This window comes from Pavona decussata, unplaced genomic scaffold (genome assembly GCF_977016875.1).
Source record: "Pavona decussata unplaced genomic scaffold, jaPavDecu1.1 SCAFFOLD_202, whole genome shotgun sequence".
NCBI classification, from domain to species: Eukaryota; Metazoa; Cnidaria; class Anthozoa; order Scleractinia; family Agariciidae; genus Pavona; species Pavona decussata.
Window position 1 is genome coordinate 2,514,136 of NW_028145610.1, and position 13,365 is coordinate 2,527,500.

The 13,365-nt window shown below is 39.1% G+C and overlaps 2 protein-coding genes across 7 annotated transcripts in view; one reads left to right on the forward strand and one right to left on the reverse strand.

The window, feature by feature from the left end:
• The first annotated feature begins 42 nt into the window (after positions 1–42).
• Positions 43–1,724, forward strand: LOC146461119 (melatonin receptor type 1B-B-like). Its single transcript, XM_085087288.1, has 2 exons — positions 43–59; positions 211–1,724. Exons 1-2 carry the CDS (start codon positions 43–45, stop codon positions 1,250–1,252), a joined length of 1,059 nt encoding a protein of 352 aa, XP_084943414.1. The 3' UTR covers positions 1,253–1,724.
• An 8,327-nt stretch (positions 1,725–10,051) lies between these two features.
• Positions 10,052–13,365, reverse strand: part of LOC146461120 (3'-5' exoribonuclease HELZ2-like) — a 48,006-nt gene continuing 44,692 nt past the window's right edge. For all 6 annotated transcript variants that reach the window (XM_085087401.1, XM_085087400.1, XM_085087399.1 and 3 more), the window contains 3 exons: positions 12,312–12,465; positions 11,626–11,793; positions 10,052–10,880 (listed from right to left, as the gene is read on the reverse strand). In XM_085087401.1, the coding sequence (XP_084943527.1) occupies positions 10,777–10,880; positions 11,626–11,793; positions 12,312–12,465 (426 nt within the window). In that variant the 3' untranslated portion in view covers positions 10,052–10,776. The remainder of the gene's footprint in view (positions 10,881–11,625; positions 11,794–12,311; positions 12,466–13,365) is intronic.

Here is a 13,365-nt window from a genome sequence, read left to right on the forward strand (position 1 = left end):
TATGACTGTCATAAAATGCTAAACTTAAGCAGATATCTTGACATGTGGTACGTCAAGATGTTTGCTAAGAAGACTTTGAGTTAATAAGTATTCATGAAACCCGGCTGATCTTCAAATGCCACTGTTTGAAATCTACTTGAAATGTTCTCAGTATAATCACAAGAACGAATAAACACCGACGTTTTCGTCAGTTTAAGGTTATTTGTAAAGAAAAGCTACGATAGCAGACGATTTGAGTTCTCGCAGTCTCTTTATAACCGTTGTGGAGGTCAGCTCGCTTGTAGTTTTAAACGTTTTGTCGCTAACAAGAAACACATTAGTGTGCATTTCGGTTTACAGGAACACTCGACTACGTACAACATCAAACCTCTACATCATCGCTCTCGCAATTGGCGATTTGCTCTCCGCTATTTTTGTTATGCCTTTAAGTATTGGTGTACTTATTACCAGCAAATGGAACTTTGGTACAACCATTTGTCAGTTTCACGCCTTCTTCACCTTATTTGTCGTCTATGTTTCACCTTCAACTATGGGTTTGACAGCTGTGAACCGTTATGTGAGGATGTGCAAGTCGGATCGGCAATATCATAGATGGTTTTCAGCCAGGAGATCACGCGCCCTGCTCGCCTTTGTGTGGATTCTTGTTGCTTGTTATGCTGCCGTTCCACGGTTGGCAGGTCTTCAAGCGTTCAAGTTCATCCCGGGCTATGCATTATGCTCTCACAGTCATCTCAGCGAAAGCATGAAAATGATTCATTACATCATCGTCGTAACTCTTTTCTTTCTAACACCGTTGATAACGACTACGATCAGTTACATAAAAGTTGCAAAGATGATCCGACAGCACAACGCAGATGCATCGACGACAATTCACAGCCGCGACAGAAACACAGGCATTAGCAGGCATGAGATCAAAATCAGCAAATCGCTCTTTGCAGTTGTTTTCACGTTCATGATATGCTGGATCCCGTTTTGGGTGATCGTCATTTTACGACGTTTCCATCTCGTTGGGAAGATGCCGCGAAACGTCGGGCTCCTCTCTATATTTTTGTTGTATTTCTCGAATACAGTCAACCCATTCATTTACGCTGGAATGAATCCTGCATTCAGAAGAGAATTCTGCAAAATACTCTCCTGCGAACGAAGACGTAAAGTTCACGTATCTTGCGGAGGAGACGTAAGGACCGAAGAAGTCAACACACGCAGCATTGTTCATAATGGGAACCGAGTGAGACCAACGGAGTCACTGTGAGACTACCTGAGAGATTTTAATGCTACATATCATGTGTCTTCACTTTTCCTATGAACTTTACTCAGCACCAGCAAATGTAGTCAAAAGTGAATAAGGTTCCCAAAGGACTGACCGTCCCTAGGATTGGCGATAAGAGACTGAATGTTTGTAAGGCACCTTGCCACAGCGGAAGTAGTTGTTATCGGATTCAAAACAAGAATAAAGAAACAACATGAAGCTTAATTTTAATCGGGAAACTGATAATACCATTATGAATGAGCTCCTGAAAACATTGCACAGTCATGGGACATAGTTTAGACGATTAACGTTAGAGATCCTGAAGAGAAAACACTATTTTGTCCACGCCCGAATTTCTATAGCAATAGCTTAATGTACTAACTGGAAGAGTAATTAATGTATAACCATTCAAGTTATTGTTGTTGAGGCAACCAAATAGATGCACCTGGCATAAAGTGCTGAAAACGTTTCAAACATTTAAGAGCCGTTGTCAGTAACTTTCGAGAATCCGGCGACAGAAGCGAAAATTCGAATTTTTTTTTATTTGCCCCAAAAGACCCTTTTGGTGAACTTTTTTCAAAAATAATATTCAAAAGTTCTAGCGAATTTTTTTTTCGGCAAAAATTAGGAAAGTTCGAAATCGGCCTCAACGTGATTGAAATTATGCAAATTAGTACATTTTCATAACTCTCGTTCAAGACAAGGCAACCTTTTTTCGAGTTGACACTTTCACAATCGTTTTTACATCCCTTTTGCTTGCTTTCAAACTATATTTTATCTCGACCTGAACATTCTTTCATTTGAAGTTAGCAACGTAAAGACGACAATGTTTGCTATTTCTTAAATAGAGTGATTTTAGCCATATTTCAGATGACCATAACATCGGGGGTATACGAATATACTGCTAATGAAATAACTTTTTTGAACGGGTAAGTTTCCTTATTTATCATGTTAAAATATTTAGTTTGGCCCGTGAAAAGCGAGCGCGCTAGGTCGAGATGTGTGGAATGCACTTTGACACAATTCGCCATTGCAGCACTTATGTTCCTCCTGTTACTTTGCACGTGTCAATACAGTTCACGGAAGCTTTTAGATAAAAGCCAAGGCCTCTGGTTTCATTTCATGCTTTAATACACGTAAATAACTAGCTTTAAACTTGAGAGCTCCCCATATTAGCATTAAGTCATCAAATGATTCGTTTCAGGTGAAATTTTCGAGTTTATATTGAGCCGTTCAAGTGAGATGAAAGAGCCGTTCCCAGGGAAACAACTTGAAATCAGTGAAATTAATACCCTGTCTCTCATATCATGCTACACTTCCAAACTACCGTTATTTTTAAGCTAGAAAGTGTAAATACTCCCTTTTTACGTGACCTAAAACAAAATTTGCCTTAAATATTACGAATAAAGTCCACCGCAAGAATAAACTGAAAAAATCGCGCACCGACGTAAATGTAACCATGAGCCGTTTCTCAACTCGCCACATGGGTGAAACGCGTCCGTTGTTTTACCTCTGTATACATTTATGACCAGAAAGTACAAACAAAAATTCTTCTCTATGCCGATCTGTATAAAAACACTTGCCAACCAAGCTTTTGTTTTTCTGTGTGTTTGTCGAAAATACTGAAGAATAGTGCAACATTGTTACTGACTACTTGACTCATTCAATCACAACCGGATAACACGACTGAATACTAGATATAAAGAAATGGTCTTACTTCTCTGTAATCGTCACTCACATTATATCCGGCGATGTCACATCCCCGAGGCAAGGCTGAAAGTTGTCTCAAATTCCGCATATTAGAAATTTAAAGTTTTGAACAACGCGAATAACTTTCATTGCGTGACAAGTGAAATGTGATACGCAAGCGCGCGAAAAGCACAGGAATAAGCTTTGTCAATATTTGCGTTTGTCAGTGATGACAGTGCGAAAATAATTTTTGAAATTACAAGATGAAATTGAGATAAGTCAAGGTTTGCAAGGTATATTTAATGGACTGAAACGATAATCACGTAGTTTTCCTCCTCCGAGATTCACTCTGTATTGTCTGTGCTGGATTCTCATCAATAACATTATAGAAAAAGTAAAACCGAAATTAATATACAAATCAAGTCAACAAATTAAGACCTTTTGAAACCTCAATGGGGTATATCGATACTATCCTCAAACAAAGAGCTAATACACTTAGGAGAGAGAAGTTTGTCTTTCGCCATGGATCAATGCTCAAAAGTTGTGGATCAAGCTCAAAAGGTGCGCAAGATTTGCAATGTGTTACACGGTTAATCAATGCAATAAGGACGTTTACCATGAATGGAAGGGAAAAAAAAAGAATTCTTTTCAGGTTAACTTGTTAAAATACAATAGGCCTTATCACGGTTTTCGACGCCATTTTGACGAGTAGGCAAACAGGCTTGAAATAACAGTGTTTGTTTGGAAATTCGACGTCAAATAATTTTCATAAAACATTGTTGCTGAAAAATTCATGAATTGGAAACATTTTGAACTTTCCATACATTTGTTTGTAAAGCGAACCAGCCGTGAACTGTAGTACTAAAAATAGTTCGCAGGAAAAAAAAATACAGGAAAATGTATGGAAAGTTCAAAACACGACTGGACGCTTTCTGGCACAGTTACATCCCTCCAATTTTTTTTCTTAAAATCCTTTTCCTAATGCCAAAAGTTTCCAATTCATGAATTTTTCAGCAGCAATGTTTTATCATTTTATGAAAATTATTTGACATCGAATTTCCATGCAAACACTGTTATTTCAAGCCTGTTTGCCTACTCTTCAAAACGGCGTCGAAAACCGTGATAAGGCCTATTGCAGTCAAATATTTAACGTAGCTTTAATGTCCGTTTGAGATGAGTCAATGATGGTGATAAAATGTTAACTGGAAATACACAACATTATTCTGCATTATTGCTGACGGTAGAGCTGATCGAATTTTAAGATAAGAGTTTAACCGTAAGGACGGTGCCTACTATTGTTACTGCGCATACGTTCTGCACATCTCGAGAAACTCGGGTTTCCTATGTGTGGTGCCTGCTAATACAGGAATATTTTGGCGCGGTTTAAAACTATGCGGAGAAAGTAGAACTTAGCAAACGTTTTTGGTATCTTGAAAGAAAATTGGGGGTAACCATGCATTTTTCAGAGATAATTAAGCTTCAGTTTAGGAAAAAATCACATACATTGCTTCATTTTTTGGCGCTTTTTCGTTTTGCATTCCAATAGGCCTTCCTAAGATTTGCTTTTCCCGCATAGCCATAAACCGCTCAAAAATACTTCGATATTAGTAGGCACTGTCCTTAATTTATTTTCTAGCGCGCGCATTAGTGTCAAAGGACAAGGGGCACGACTGGTATTTCTCAGATGTTCGTGTTCGGTCTAAAAGACGGTGTTATCTCTTACGGGCCGTCACTGTTCAAGTCTGACGTTGTCTTTGTTAAATCCTCCTAGCGTTTTCCAGAGTATCCACCACACAAACAGCCTTTGAAAAGGCCAGTGAGAGTATCTTTTGAACCTGTGTACCAGAGTCTAGTGATTATTCAATTTATAGTGGTCTTTATATGGAATTGGTTGAAGATATAACTTTTAAAATTACGAGTTCCATTTGGATTAGGTTAACCCACAGTGCATACATTGATCATGATGAACAACGATTCTAAAAAAATAGGGGAAAATCAGAAAAGGAAATAAAATGTTTTTTCATGCTCTTAGTTTCACTCAAATGAAAACTCTTTACCTGCCCTTTCTAGCAACAACACTATTTCGTCCTGAATTTCTTCATAGGCCGGATCTTTTGTGCCTGTATAGGTGCGAGCGAACGCCCTTTTTGCATTGATTAAGCGTAACACATTGCAAATATTGCGCATTTTTTGAGCTTGATCCGCACGGAGAGGTGCCATGGCGAAAGAAAAACTTTATTCTCCTAAATATATTAGCTTTTTGTTTAAGGATAGTATTGAAATACCGCATCGAGACCTCGAAAGCTCTTGATTTGTTTACTTTTCATTTTAGTTAATTTCGGCTTTATTTTGAGGAAAATAAAGGTTGTTCTTGTTATTGTTGATGAGAATTCGGTAAAATCTCCCCTGGGGGATACATGATTTTTGTTTCAATCCGGCAATCAAATATACCTTGCAGACCTTGACTTGTCTTAATTTCTTCTTGTAATTTCAAAAATTATTTTCGCACTGTCATCACAAGCGCAAATGTTGACATAGCTTATTCCTGGATCCTGTGCTTTTCGCGCGCTTGCGTATCACGTTTCACTTGTCACGCAATGAAAGTTATTCGCGTTGTTCAAAACTTTAAATTTCTAATATGCGGAATTTGAGACAACTTTCAGCCTTGCCTCTGGGATGTGACATCGCCGGATATAATGTGAGTAACGATTACAGAGAAGTAAGATTATTTCTTTATATCTAGTATTCAGTCGTGTTATCCGGTTGTGATTGAATGAGTCAAGTAGTCAGTAACAATGTTGCACTATTCTTCAGTATTTTCGACAAACCCACAGAAAAACAAAAGCTTGGTTGGCAAGTGTTTTTATACAGATCGGCATAGAGAAGAATTTTTGTTTGTACTTTCTGGTCATAAATGTATACAGAGGTAAAACAACGGACGCGTTTCACCCATGTGGCGAGTTGAGAAACGGCTGATGTTTACATTTACGTCGGTGCGCGATTTTTTCAGTTTATTCTTGCGGTGGACTTTATTCGTAATATTTAAGGCAAATTCTGTTTTAGGTTACGCAAAAAGGGAGCATTTACACTTTCTAGCTTAAAAATAACGGTAGTTTGGAAGTGTAGCATGATACTGTATGAGAACAGGGTATTAATTTCACTGATTTCAAGTTGTTTCCCTGGGAACGGCTCTTTCATCTCACTTGAACGGCTCAATATAAACTCAAAAATTTTTCACCTGAAACGAATCATTTGATGACTTAATGCTAATATGGGGAGCTCTCAAGTTTAAAGCTAGTTATTTACGTGTATTAAAGCATGAAATGAAACCAGAGGCCTTGGTTTTTATCTAAAAGCTTCCGTGAACTGTATTGACACGTGCAAAGTAACAGGAGGAACATGAAGTGCTGAAATGGCGAATTGTGTCAAAGTGCATTCCACACATCTCGACCTAGCGCGCTCGCTTTTCACGGGCCAAACTAAATATTTTAACATGATAAATAAGGAAACTTACCCGTTCAAAAAAGTTATTTCATTAGCAGTATATTCGTATACCGCCGATGATATAGTCATCTGAAATATGGCTAAAATCACTCTCTCTAAGAAATAGCAAACATTGTATTCTTTACGTTGCTAACTTCAAATGAAAGAATGTTCAGGTCGAGATAAAATATAGTTTGGAAGCAAGCAAAAGGGATGTAAAAACGATTGTGAAAGTGTCAACTCGAGAAAACGTTGCCTTGTCTAACGAGAGTTTTGAAAATGTACTAATTTGCATAATTTCAATCGGGCCCGATGCACGTTGAAGCCGATTTCGAACTTTCCTAATTTTTGCCGAAAAAAAAATTCGCTGGAACTTTTGAATATTATTTTTGAAAATAGTTCACCAAAAGGGTCTTTTGGGGCAAATAAAAAAAAATTCGAATTTTCGCTTCTGTCGCCGGATTCTCGAAAGTTACTGACAACGACTCTTAATATATACATGCAAGATATGCATGTAAGCTGAACAAACACAAGAGAAACAAATATCTACCAAAGACTTACGGATGGTGAAATTGATGACTTGCCAGCTGTCAGTCTAACTGACCCAATATTGTCTTAAAGAGATTTTGAAGAGGACAGCTTTGACTGTAGAAGTAAATTACCTTACTTTCCATAATTGTAGATACCTAGCGTTTGAAACGTCTGTCGTTGTGAGCGACTCGGGCAATTTGCGAAAACTTTGAAAACACGTGTGCCAGTAATAATGCTTATCGTATTTTATTTACGAAGTAGACACCAAAGAGGATTAGGAGAGGAAGTTGGAAGGAGTTCTCTTGCTACAACCGATTCCTCGCGCTCACCTTCATTCTTGTTCTTTCTTCGCTTTACGCAGGGGGTATTAGCACATCCATGACAAGATGGAGACATTAATTTGTACGCTGGAGGTCCCCAGATCTACCCCTCTCCCTGACTTTTAGGTGAATAGAGTGATAAATAAATAAATAAATAAATAAATAAATAAATAAATAAATAAATAAACTTATTACAATATTGTTACCTAATTTTCGAAAATTTTATTATTCCTCTCAAAATGAATAAGTAAGAATTAAGCTAAGTGGTGCTACTCCAGGAGGTACAGTAATATTTCATAGCCGCTCTAGCTAATGCTGGTTGTCGTTGGAATGGCAGAAAACTCTCCTGGTGTCCGAATGTTTGCAATCTTCAGGCTCTAACGAAGTTTGTTGCTACCCCCAGCCCAAGATCATGTATCAAAAACGAACTTTACAAATCAGTTTTGGTGAACATCTATCTAGTAAACGTTAACTTGCCTGGCCTGGACATTCTTATGTATCTTAGACTGGTTGTCACCGAGAATGAACAACTTCCTTGGTATAAACTAAAAAAACCGCAATAGTTCTCGCATACTAGTAAGAAACTTTCTTTGAATGCAACGGTTAAATATTATAGAGTGAGATCTCAGTTATTATCTTATTTTAAAGAGATTTCAAAGGAGCATGGTCACGAGTGGCGCATGCGCATTAACGCGCGAAAGATTTTGGCTTAACTTTTCAAACACCGTCGAAGTGAGTATTGTTGAATCTGTATCGGGTTGTATCTCCGCCATCCTAATTGGATAACCTCTGTTCTTTGATACACTAGCGATTTGAAGTATTAGGAAATCATTACCTAGAGACATTTTCGAAATCCTTCGAATTTTTGTGGCTTAGTCTAGTGTTTTCGGATCCGAAAGGCTGTAGGATCATGTCAGGCCGTGGCGGGCATCGTGCAGGCAGTGGACGAATAAAGATCCACGAAGGTAAGGCTGCTGCTATTCGGCAGTGGCAGAAAGGTCATCGAAGAATATGGGTGGAAAATATTTTGTATTCGTCTTGGCTTTCAGCAAGACTGAAGTGTGGTTACCAGAGCGATTCCGCCGTGAGTTTGTCGGTCACCTTCTCGGCCTGGAGCTACGGAGAAGGTAAGTGTGTCCAAACCGTGATACAACTCGTAAAAAAAATTTTATTGTTGATGTTGCATAGGCATACTTTCATTTTTTCTGTAAAACATTATTATCTTTGAAGGGCTAACGAGGAGCAAGAGGAAGCCTCTAGGAAATGTAAAAGATCTGAAGATAGATCTTCTTCCTAACGGTGACAGAAAATGTTCCTCTTCGTGTTCGTTTAGATCGCTGCGGCACTGTAAGTTGTAATATGCAATCATAACATGTATAGAGTATGTGCAAGGCGGCCATGTTGGAGGACTAAAACAATAGAAGATATTTGCATAAAAATAGTCTAAGAATATATTTCCCAAAGGAAAATCATTGTATTGTTTCGGTCCTCCAACATGGCCGTCGTGCACACACTCTAAACGGTCGGTGTATACTTATATGTTGCTGTTTCGGTGTTCAATGTAAATTTTGTCCCATTTGAGACAAAATTTAGTAAGCAATAATGGAGGTTTTTCCGATTAACTATAGGTTTTTATATAAGGCTTTCATTTTTTTCCCTTTGGATAAGGAAGATTGACAAGCTCAACACCGGCAAAAGAAATTGGGCTTCCTCCTGGAAATGTCCGTTCGTCTTCTCCAAGTGTTGTTGGCATTTCAAGGTAAGTTCTCATCCTAATTGCCGGCATGTTATTGTTTATATTTTTCACAAACCTGAACCTATGTATACATGTGGTGAGAACAAGTCCTGAAGTCCACGTGATGTCGCATCGGCTTTTCAAGCCGTGAAGATGTAATGTCCACTGATTCTTTCCATTTAAAAGTTAGTTGACATCCAAAGTGAAACTTCTTGGCATGCAAAAACGTAAAACATGACTCAGTAGTGACTCAGTAGTTAGTGTTTCGTACAGTGCATTTAAGATGTTTTACGTTTTTGCATACGTAAGGCAAGAGCGGAATCGATGGAAAGGCGGGGAGGGAGGGGATAGTATCATATCAATGCAGTATCATAGGGGAGGCTCCGCTAACTTTTATCGAAATGGTGTATCTTTCACATACAAAAAAAAAAAACCTCTGAAAACGTTTTCCTCGTTCTTATACCTGAACAATGAATATACCACTCGTAGAAGATGAATACATGACAAGGAAATATATGATTAACCATATACTTGAACCGCGCTTGAGATTGAATTGTCTGCGATGGTCTTCGACATATTTTAAAAATATTTTATCCGCAGTCGATTCAAATACACGATATTTTTATGTATTTCACTTTCATTTCAATCATCTTCTACGGGTTTACTGTTTAGACTACGTGCCCAGATATTGGGTTCTCGGGCAAAGGCACTAGTGTGAACATATCTATTTTTAGTGCCCGAGCAAAAATTTCGGCACCGTACCCGGGAAAGGGCACTACCTCACAGGGTAGTACTCGGGCATCGGTGTTAGGATTTTGTCAGTTCCCGCGATTTTTCCCTATGTGTTCCAGCGATACAGTAAACAAAATGGCGGGAGCTCAATTGACGAACCAGTAACGAACGAGAACAGGATTTCTCTTTGGGCACCAAGGAGTTTGAACCTTTTCTATGACAGTACACAGGGCCCTGCTACAGATAACTAGTCTGAGCCGGGCTTAAGAACTCAATTAACGCCATTCCATGAACGATATGGTGGCGTGGAGAGCGGCCGGGATAAAGCCTTACGTGCCTCTTATTTTTTACATATTTTATTTCAAAAAACCGGCAATGGTAAAAAAGTTCAAATTAGAAAACATTGATTACTCTCTACCTTATATGCTCAAAACCATATTGCCCTCGAAAAAATAAAAACAGTTGACGAAATATTTCTTAAATTCATCCTTTAGTCTGCTAAAAATTGACTTCAATGCTAAGAATAAAAAAAAAATTGCTGCCTTCATAACTGAGGACATTTGGAAATGCTTTCTATACACAAAATACCTTTTTTACTTTTCAGCCTACATGGCATGATCATTAAAGTTGCATCAATGAGACAAGCTACAAGTTATCACAACTTTTCAGATTGTATATAGAAATGGGGCGGTTTGAGTCATTACTCCAAGTTACCAAAAAGCAAAAATGAAACCAGTCATAACTTAAAACTCGTATAACGGACGAAAAGCGTGTGTCCAACCGCTGTGATTTTTGAAAACGAGAGACTGTGTGGTCAGTGGTACTGCTTGCATAAATACGAAATTTTGGCGCCTCTTCCTCATTCTCTTAACGACTCCGTCGCGGCGATTTTACCACCAGAACAATCTCACCACCTACACTATTTCTTTTGATTTACCGCCTGGCTAGTGAGTTATACATAAAACACGCTCAATGTGTTTCAGGAACCACAGCACTGTTACTTCAGCATGCAAGTTACAAGACAGTCGCAAATCAAGTCACTGCGGCCATGGCCACTTTTCATCCACAAGGCTATGATTCTCTTCATAGTGCTGTATCAACTTGCTCCACATCTCATCCATGCAGAGAAGATTCTTGTTTCCTAACAAGGATAAAATATTTATTTTAGAGAAGGACTTTGCACATTTCGAATTGAAATTACGTCTATGGGTACTACTAACGAGTTGTCACAGAATTGAAGCGACCTGCCCCCAGCATAGAAATGGCTTTACGTTTTGTAGACTTAGTGGGCCTACTGTAGAATACCGTTGACCGGAAACGTATAAGGGACCAACTCGAAGCAGTTCGAGATATAGAGACCCCTGCGTTTATTGGAGCTTAAGTTACCGAGATGAATGAACTAGGGGAGATTGTGCATTTCCTGGATTGAGTTAGAGAGAGGTTCGGGTGTGGGTTTGGGTTATAAAAGATTTTACTGTATGAAATCCGAGTTCTCCCATTAGGAGTCGAACCTGTGACCTTCCGGTTAATAGTTCGGGTGCTCTACAACTGAGCTACAGGAGACTCGTGGTAGCCAAGGCCATTAACCTAGGTTAATGGGACAAACATCCTGCATACTGCTAGGATTTAGGAAAAAACATTAAAGGTAATTTTAAAATTAATAGGTTGGTGTCATAATCATGATCATCATTTCTAAAATCAACTTAAACTACTTTTAAATTTGTCGTATGTAAAAACACTTCATTTAAGTGCATCAAGTATTTGTGACGTTGCATCGGCCGCGTAAATGAGGATGACCCAAGCGTAAGCGCACGTACACTTAAAAGTGCGTAGGTTTCATGTCCATGATTTAGCGAGAAGTGGCCCAGTAAAATAGCATTTCTTACCAATAATGCAAAGCCCTCTGCGCGCGCGTGTGAGCCCTACGTTCATTTGATGTTCATCCGTCAAAAATCCCAAGTGTTCACGGAGCCAACTTTGAGGGGGCTCTGGGTCGATTTCGTCTTTCTTCAAGGAGCGAACCAAAGAAATGATGACGTAATCCCATTCACTTCCTGGAATTGAATTAAAATGCATTAGATACGCGATACAACTGGCAAGTCAGTGGTGTAAGTTATATTATTGCCCGCTGGATAACGTTCAAATTTTTTTCATTCTAGTGTAACAACAATGCAATACACTGTAGAGTGGCTTTCATTTGAGTGCCATAAAACCAATACCAAAGTAATTACTCTGACCAATAACAAAAGCCAAAACGCGCCATGAACCAATCAACATTCGAAGAAAATACACATAACCGGCTGGAAAGCGCGGGAAATGCGTTTTGGTTTTGCTTGTCATTGGTTAAAAAAGAGGGGCGAGTTGTTATAACCAATCACAGAGCGTTGTAAAGCAAATCAAAGTAAGCGTGGAATTACTTTTGACTTTTGTGATTCCTGGGGAGGACGTGCATCTAATTAAAACGGAGAAGAGCTTTAACGGAGAAGACCTTCAAATGCTCAGACTAAACTCGGACGCATGCGCTAGCTCAGCAGGTGAAGGAAAAGGCCTGTGAGTGTTTTGAAGGCTCTACCTTGACTTTTAGTGACAGTGGTGACCAGAATTTCCTCATACGCGCCCTTTAGCAGCTCGCTAATTTTGCTTCGCTGCTCTCTGTAAGGTGACAGTATAACCACATCAGACATGCGGACCTTGTACTGATTTACAAGGTATTTTGCTATTTGAACCTGCAAAAGATATCAAAGGGTGCGAATTAGTGATTAGTTTTTAATGTTTTAAAGAAGTAAGATGCACTCATGAGGGGAATGTGAAAATGCTTGTGCAATCTAAGTGCAAAAATACAGAAAGAAAAGCTATGCGTGCATGGACAGAATACTAGTCAAAACTAATTCAGTTTCGGGAGCCTTAGAACATGACAGTACTTGTTCAAAAGCACGGTTTTCTAGCTCTTCATCTTGCTGTGGTTATTCAGGACACGCACTAGTAGGACTTGTAATAGTATTGTATTGGCCCATTAAACTCAGCTCAATGGCATTAACAACAGTGAGCGATTCTTATGATGATGTTATTTTCCTACAACTATTAGAATCCCCATCGTTTTTCCTTTGTTGTTTAAACTTTGTAATCCCAGTGGCCAGTGAGGTTTAGATAACGATATCCCTAATTTGCAAGAGAAAACTACAAACTTTAGGAATCTGGTAGTTGTAGCAAAATGCCGGCATCACGGAAATGGCCTGTTGCTTATGCTTGCAGGGCGCGTGAAGGCGTTAAAGCCACACCTTTACCACACTAGAGAGGCTAGCCCAGCACAGAAGCATCTGAAGAGCAGAAGTCATCAATGGCCTATGCTCCACTCGGAGCTAAGGGCCTAAGTAGGTGAGAGAGGGATGCTTACAACGTTTTATTGTTTGAAAAATCAGCGGCTTTGGCTAAAAAAAGCAATTCTTTATACAGTAACCCGACATATTAAGGCCCGTAGCAGGGGGAAGGGGCAGGGGGGGGGGAGGGGGGGGGGCTTGAGCCGGATTCTTACTGCCCGATTCCAAATTTAAAAGTCGTTTTATATGTCCTCCTTCAAACGTGAAATTAGGAAATTTCATGTGGTAGTCAGCGTAAAAGAAACAGCA